Below are 7,996 nucleotides of genomic sequence, written 5' to 3' on the forward strand. Positions count from 1 at the left end.
AATGGCCAGTTGATAAAGACTTAAGGTACATTCACATCATGGCATAAAAGAGAAATTACGGGTTTCAGAGACACTTAAGCATCTTATGTCACAAATTAAAGGAATGAGTATCAGATTGCAATTCAAATTAACTTCCTCTTCACTGAAAATTACGAACAATTTGAAGAGATTCACCTCGCCATTGGTTTTAGAGACAAATTGCTTACTATTCTGTACAAGATTGAATATTGCAATATTATTGTTAATTGTCCAAGTATGGAAATGGCAATGGCAGCTGTGCTAAATGACTACTTCATCGCACAGATGAAAGAGATTCTGACGTGTACAAAAGAGTAAAGATCAAAGATATTATGATTGAATGAATTAACCAACAGGCTTAAGACTATTATTATATAATCACATATGAGTATTCATAAAAGATCTAAAAGCATATTATATATACAAAAACTCTATAGAACTTGTAGCACAACCCAACCCAACTTCGACTATAACTACAGACCTCCAAAGTCTAGATAATTCCAGGTATGAAATTTACACTGCCCTCAGGCATTGCGCAACTGAGCATCTCGACTAGTAAGAGGCACATAACGAACAGAGGTCTCAGTTCGGACACTCACAGAACCATCCAGGCTCTTTTCAACCACCTTCAAATCTTGGAATATGCTTCCAACAGGAATAACCATTCTTCCTCCAGGCTTCAGCTGGTCAATAAGTGCCTGTGGGATTTCTGGTGCTGCTGCCCCAACATGAATAGCGTCATAAGGTGCATGCTCTGGCCAACCTTGCCTTCCATCTGTCATTTGGATATCAAATCAACATTCAACAAGAATACGTACCAAGCTGATTAATATTTCATATTTTCACCACTAACACATTTTAAGTAAATCAGGAACCATGCAAAATAGAAGCATTTTGGCAAGCAGCTTTCATTCAATGTCTCAATATAACCAAATGCACCATAGGCCAACAAAAAAATAATCAGAGGGAGCCTACACTAAATTAAATTGAATACAATTATGCTTTTTTTTTTGTTGGGGGGGGGGTGGGGGGGAGGGGGGAGGAGAAGAAAAGAGAAGGGCAAGATCCACCTAGATCATTATCATCATCAAATTTCCCCAAAAATGATATTCGCAAATAGACCTAAATCATTTGAAACATGGTCCATGTAAGGGCATATTCTTATTGTATTATCACTTTATGACATTCTTATGCCAACTAGATTATTAGTATATTCTCTTCCTACATACATTATCTAAATCTCAAACTATGTGGGTTCTCAAATACATACCGCCAACATGCACTGCAAGGGAACCTTCTTTTAATAATGGAGCAGCAGCACTTTTCTGAATATTCTGGATTGACGAAGAAACCAACTCAGGAATATGTTCCACGCCAACTACACAACCCTGTGGTCCAACCATTAATGCAAAACAAGCTGTCAAATACCCAGTTCCTGCACACACAAAATGATGGTAAAGGTTAAAATAAAAGAGCAATATGAAATCTCCAAACTGCAGTTAATTTAAGAAGGAAACTGCATAAGATTACACAGTTGGCTCAGATAATGGCATAAAAAAATCACTTAAAACATATATATATATATATATATATTATTAATAGATTATCTAGATAATATATGATTATGGGAAACCATGATTATATAACAACTGAAATTATGAAGTGATAAATTGGCACTTCGCTTTTCTTTACCTTTTTGTTCTGTAATTAAGGGAAAAGCAGGGGTGAGGGAGAAATGCAATCAGCTGCAGCCTCTACTTCTTATTCTTGAAGAAGAAGATGGAGTTAAAAGTAAAGACATAGTAAAACTAACTTAACCACAAACTGTCTACATGTCACATCATGCAGGTAAACCAAGCATATTTTCATCTGTCCATTTTATTTCAGAGAATCCCAAAGTTCTCAAATGGTTGTGCGATATTACAAAGAGACAATTCCTCATGAGATGTAAGGAAAGGATAGCAAATCAATATTAGTACGAAAACACAATAGATGGTGTAAGAAGAGCACCTGAACCAACATCCAAAGCATGCATGCCAGGCTGCAAATTCTCCTCCAACAATTGAAGGCAAGTGGCGTGCATATGAGGGGCAGAAATAGTAGCATTATATCCTATAGGCATGGGACTGTCATAATAGGGAGCATTCCCATCAGGTACAAACAAAGCCCTATCAACTTTCTCCATTACTTCAGCTACCTTCTTCGATCTGACCACACCATAAGTCTGCAAGTTCTCCACCATTGCTTTGTTCTTATTAATGCCACTTCCACTCCAGAATCGCTGAACATTAGCCCCAACCGCAAAAAATAAAGTAAAAAATAAAAAGCTTCAGTTGAATAATTCCTTTTGAATCAAACTAAAAGAGAAAATTGAAGCCCATTTCTTAGAATGCACACAGAAACCAGACAGCAAAATAAATTATACCAAATGGAGCAAACTTTAAAAGCCTACTACATACAATACCTGTAAATACCACTTCTATTAATACACAAATATTCATAAGCAACTTTACCAATGTGGCACACACACATATTTGCATCAACCCCGGATGGCAAACTTGAACTCAATCTCATTGACATATATACCTTGTCAAGTTGCATAGCCTCCACAGCAGTGGCAGCTATGGGAAGAGTTTGTGTGTCCAAGGCTTTGGGACATGTATACAGTTGGATATCATCATTATAGAGGGTGCAATGAAACCTAATAAAAATGGTCAGTACAACATAACATGTCCACACTACTCGGTAGAAATTTACCTGTAAATACACAAATCAGACAGTCCCAACAGAACCATATATACCAATCATCTCAAGGAACACTTCTTTTACACCAATAAATGGAAAATACGAACCCCATATAATTAATAACCAGAAATACAGTTGAGAACCTGATGTATTCAGAAAGCACTAATTTTTGCAGAATACCCAAATGAATCAAATGCTAGCATGAATGGGGAAAAAAAAAAAATCTCAAGGATGCACTAATTTAGTTTGTACTCTTGGACTCAACTAACATATAATTTTTGCAGAAAAAAGCACCCAAAAAACAAGGCCTGAATGCGTTTTTGACTCCAAAATTTGGTCCCAAACTTGATCTTCATTCTCCAATTTAAAACATCATTGTTTCCCAAAAGAATTCTTAAATATATCAATGGAACTGACAAAATTAAAAAATTTTGCGAAAAAATTGCAATTTTTTACAATATGAAGATGCAGATTGTATTTCAAACAAGGGAAAACACCACAAGATAAATAAATTTCTTAATTACTTTTTTTGTTGTGTTTTCAAAAATTGACACATTAGTTTCCAAGGTCTATGTAGTAAAATTTGTATATCTCTAGCATTACTCAATCTGAAATGAAAATGATAAAACCACAACCAATTTTACAACAAAAATCTTTAAAAAATTTAGGAAGCACAGACACTTTATTTAGGGTGTTGTACCTGCGTCATACCGTTTCATACTGCGCAGTTTTATGTTATAATTTTTCAAAAATTTCTCATGTCGCGCACTGTGTCGTACCCGTATCGTGTATCCGTGTCAGTGTCGGTGCTTCTTAGAAAAACTTATATATCAATGAATGTGATTGATGTCATAACAACAACATAATAAATAATTTTTTTTGTTATGCTTTGAACAATTGGACACTATATAGTAAAATTTGTAGAATCCATAGCATCACTAAAATCCAAAAGAAAACAGCTAAAAACTAAAACTATTATCAATTGGCTTATACAAACCAAAGTGTAAATGAATGCGATTAACACCATCCACAACACAACAAATTAACTTTCATGTAAAATTTGCTATATTTATAGCATTATTCAATCGCAAACGCTAAGACAACCACCAATTCTAATAAATTTTAATCAAAATGTTCGCGCAGGTTAAAATTTTCTCATGGCTTTCTCAGAAACCAAACAATACAATCAAACAAAAAAACTGTTCATAGAGAGAGAGAGAGAGTACCTCCATGGGGAAGAAGAAAGAGTTGCCCGTGAGGAAATTAGGGTTTGGGAAGTGAGGAGAGAGAGAGTGATGAAGAGTTTTGGTAGCGCGTGATAAGAACAGAGAAGGAGAGAGAGAGCAATAACTGTAACAGCGATTTTGGGATTGGGGAAGAAGGAGAAGAAGAGTGGTGAAGTTTAAGCGTTTTAGAGGAGAAGGTGGGTGCCCACGATAGCGGCAACCATACGCTAACGATGCTTTTGCCTTTGGAGATTGAACAAATACATTCATATTTTCTCTCTCCTCTCTCTCTCTCTCTCTCTCATATTTTCTCTCTCCTCTCTCTCTCTCTCTCTCTCTCTCTCTCTCTCTCTCTAGCAATTTCTAAAATCCAAATTCTCCCACATGGTTGCCACCTATGCCCACTCAAATACTCTCGACTCGACATGTGTCATGCGCCGTCTTTTTTGCGATAATTCCATTGAGGAATGTTATATCTACAAATTATCTTACAACATTTTTTTACAAACTATTGATGTAACAAATTCATGCTAGTTCTAATCTAGACTTATCACTAATATTACTTTTTTACTTATTAATAAATAATCACTCACTATATTAGTAATTTACTGGCCTCTAAGCAAGTGTAACGCGTGTGCTCAGAAGTTTTTCAATTTTTTTGAGTAAAAGTTAGAAATAAGTTGGGTATCTATTATAGAAAAGAAAAGATTAAAAAAATAAAAAAGCTAAAGGTTAGGAAATAAAAAGATGAACATAAAGGAAAAAAATTCTAAATTTTAGAAGTTCTCTTTTTTATTTTAAAATGAAATTTGTTATTTGACATTTATAATCCTATTTCTAAAAGAAGTTACCCTTCATTAACAAGGATATTTTTTGAATCATATAAAATTTTAGTTTAAAGAGGGGAATCCTCTTATATATAGTATAGATATATCATTACACGTGCTTCGCACGTGCAGTGAGGCTCTTTTTTATTTTGAGTTTAATGTAAATTTGATGTGATATTTTCTATTGTTAGTGAGGTTACACGTGAAGGAGTTTTTAAGAAGTTAAAATTTAGGATTTTGAAAATGTGTAAACTGCTAGGTCTAGTGCATGCTAGTTTTTAGGGAAAAAAAGTTTATCAGCTAGTTTTTTTTTTTTTTTATTGAATTACAATTTTGACCCTATTTTTTATTTTTTAGGAATAAGGATTTTCTTATTAGATTAGGGGCATTGTTGACATTTTTCAAAACTATAATTAACTTTTTGAATCCTCTTAATATATATAATATATATAGCCTCACCACACGTGCAAAGCGCGTGCGATGAGGCTTTCTTTTTTTAGTGGTCCTATTTTGTAGAAAAAAACTGTTATTTTATATATATATATATATATATATATAATTTTTGTTTTGAAAATATAATTTATAAGTAGATAAAGTAATTTGAAAATTAACAGGAAAGTGGTCCTATTTGTTAGGAAATGTTTTGGTGGGAGTTAGAGTTGCATTTTTACCAGATTGTCCTGTAGTTTTATCTCTACTTAAACATAGGAGTATAAAAGTATTTTTGAGCTAAAAAAATGAAGAATCCAAACAGGAGAAACTCCTTAAATAATAATATAGTATAGTATAGTATAGTATATATATATATATATATATAGGGTAAACTACATATTTGGTCTCTATCCTTTACACTGTATTTCAATTTAGTCCTTATCGTTTCAATTGTGTCAATTTGATCCCTAACCTTTCTGTGTTGTGTCAATTTGGTTCTTACCATTATCTTTTAGATGGAAATTGCTGATGTGGCAAATGTTCAAAATAAAAAATTTGTTTATTGCCACTTTGACTGTCACCTAGTCTAACATGTCAGAATAATCTTAAATAAAAAAATAAAAAAAAAAGTTAAGTGAGTAATTTTTGGGATCAAAATTCCTAACCCATGATTACTTCACATTTTTTCTTTTTTTTTTTTAAACCCAAATCAAATATTTTTGTTTGATAAGAAAGCTTCCTGATTTCATTAAACAATGGTAAACCTAAATTAAATCCAAAATCCCTGCCTCCCTAAAATCCAAAATCCCCAATAGTGAGGACGGCAACACCTTCTCCCTTACAGCAGTTCCTTCTCCTTCTAGCAATGCCTTATCTATTCTAGCGACACCAGGCCTTCTCCTCTCCGATTTGTTTTCAACCCATCAAGCCATTCAAATTCTATCAGTACACAAACCCACCTACTATTTTTACTCCTTTGCGATGATGGCGACAATAGTGGCCTTGGTAAAAACTTTCTTCCTTGTACTTCAAAAGTGCAGCACCTGCACTCCAAGCTAAAAAAAAAAAAGCATGTCTCTCCTGCACAGAATACCCAAAAGATGAAAAATTTATTATGAGTATAAAATTAAAGAAGAACCCATGAGTTTTAAAAAACTATAAATAACAAAAAGAATGAAAGAAAGAAAGATAGATACAAATTTTGATGTACATAGCATACTTGTATATGTAGATGTGTTCTCCAAGCAAAGAACTTTTGGTTTCAGAGAAAGCATTAGACAAGTGGGTGGGTAGTCACCAAAGAGCAAAAGGTTGAAGGGATGCCGGCGGTGAAAACTGGGTGGAGATGTTATGGTGTTCTAATTTAGTTTAAGTATTTTTAAAATATTAATGAATACTTTAAATCTAACTTCTTATTATTTTATGTGTATTATAGTATTTTTTTTAAAAGCTAATTTGTATCGTGCCATATCATCAGTTTGTAAAATAGTTTATGCCTATAGCCACATCAACAATTTCCATCCAAAAGATAACGGTAAGGATTAAATCGCCACAACACTAAAAGATTAGGGACCAAATTGACACAATTGAAAGATTAGAGACCAAATTGAAACTAGTGTAAAGGATAGAAACCAAATATGTAATTTACCCATATATATATATATATATATATATTGAGAAAGATCCTCATAGTATATAGAGATTAGCATTTTCCTGACGGATTTGGAATTATCTTCTTATGTATAATTTTAGTCACATAACTTTTTTAATGCTAATCTATACTATTTATAAAGGGATTCCTTTATTTGAACTAGACTTTTATATAATTCAAAAATAACCTTATTAATGAAGAGTAACTTCTCTTAAAAATAGACTCATAAATGTCAAATAAATAACTAATCTAACTATACTTTCTACAACACCTACACCTATTATGTTTTGAATTCAAAAAGAGAACTTCTAAATTTAGGCTTTTGTTTCCTTCAAGTTCATCTTTTTATTCCCTAAAATTTAGCCATTTTTTATCCAAATAAAACTCCTCCATTTTTTTTTTTTTTTTATAACTAAGATAACTCCTAAAATTTAGTTTTCTTTCCCCTCAAGTTCATCTTATTTTTCTTACACAATATTTTCTCTATATCACTACACCACTTTCAAACACACATTCAAAAAAGAAATTACAGTTATTGCTTAAAAAATTTAAGAAAAAAATAAAATAAAAGAGTTGCTGAACACACACAATGCACGACATAATATAGTCTTATAAATTTATTTGTAACCAAAATTTGTGTCCATGATATTATAGATACCAAAAAATTTAATACATAGATTTTACAAAATAATGTGTCATAGTCACGGATTACCAAAAAAAAAAAAAAAAAAAAAGGTAGTTGAAGTTTACCTACTAATCACATTAATTGTTACATCAATTTATAAGTTTTATCTAGTAAAATTTGTAATACTTCTCTCCTTCTCTTCACGGCAATGTTAGAAATACTTTTTTTTTTTAATTTAATAATTACAATGGGAGATTTTAACCCTAGACTATGAGGTGTTGATTGAGTTACTATCTCCTAGCCTTTTTATAACTTTTCTACTACTTGAATAGATGATAAGTTGTAATTAAAACAACACCACTTTTATGTTGGCCCATCTATTTTTATTATACACCAATTACTTCATTGCAACCACCCATCTTAAATATTATCAGAAATATTTGTTTATCTATAGGATTTTTTTTTTTTTTTT

At 32.2% G+C, this 7,996-nt stretch overlaps 1 protein-coding gene across 1 annotated transcript; it reads right to left on the minus strand.

The window, feature by feature from the left end:
* Positions 1 to 333: 333 nt before the first annotated feature.
* LOC126703554 (protein-L-isoaspartate O-methyltransferase 1-like) lies at positions 334 to 4,297 on the minus strand. The gene is made up of 4 exons (XM_050402515.1): positions 3,990 to 4,297; positions 2,029 to 2,299; positions 1,289 to 1,453; positions 334 to 793 (listed from the first exon to the last, which is right to left on the minus strand). The coding sequence occupies exons 1-4, from the start codon at positions 4,257 to 4,259 to the stop codon at positions 543 to 545; spliced, it is 957 nt and encodes a 318-aa protein (XP_050258472.1). The 5' UTR covers positions 4,260 to 4,297; the 3' UTR covers positions 334 to 542.
* Between the last annotated feature and the right edge of the window lie 3,699 nt (positions 4,298 to 7,996).

This window comes from Quercus robur, chromosome 10, assembly GCF_932294415.1.
Source record: "Quercus robur chromosome 10, dhQueRobu3.1, whole genome shotgun sequence".
Classification (NCBI taxonomy): domain Eukaryota; kingdom Viridiplantae; phylum Streptophyta; class Magnoliopsida; order Fagales; family Fagaceae; genus Quercus; species Quercus robur.

Bases quoted from the DNA above. Each gene is read 5' to 3' on its own strand.
- LOC126703554 (XM_050402515.1), bottom strand. From the start codon at position 4,259: ATGAATGTATTTGTTCAATCTCCAAAGGCAAAAGCATCGTTAGCGTAT. The intron at 1,454-2,028 runs GTGCTCTTCTTA...TTGTGTGTGCAG, and splicing joins TGCTTTGGATGTTGGTTCAG to GAACTGGGTATTTGACAGCT. The intron at 794-1,288 runs GTATGTATTTGA...TCCAAATGACAG, and splicing joins CCTTGCAGTGCATGTTGGCG to ATGGAAGGCAAGGTTGGCCA.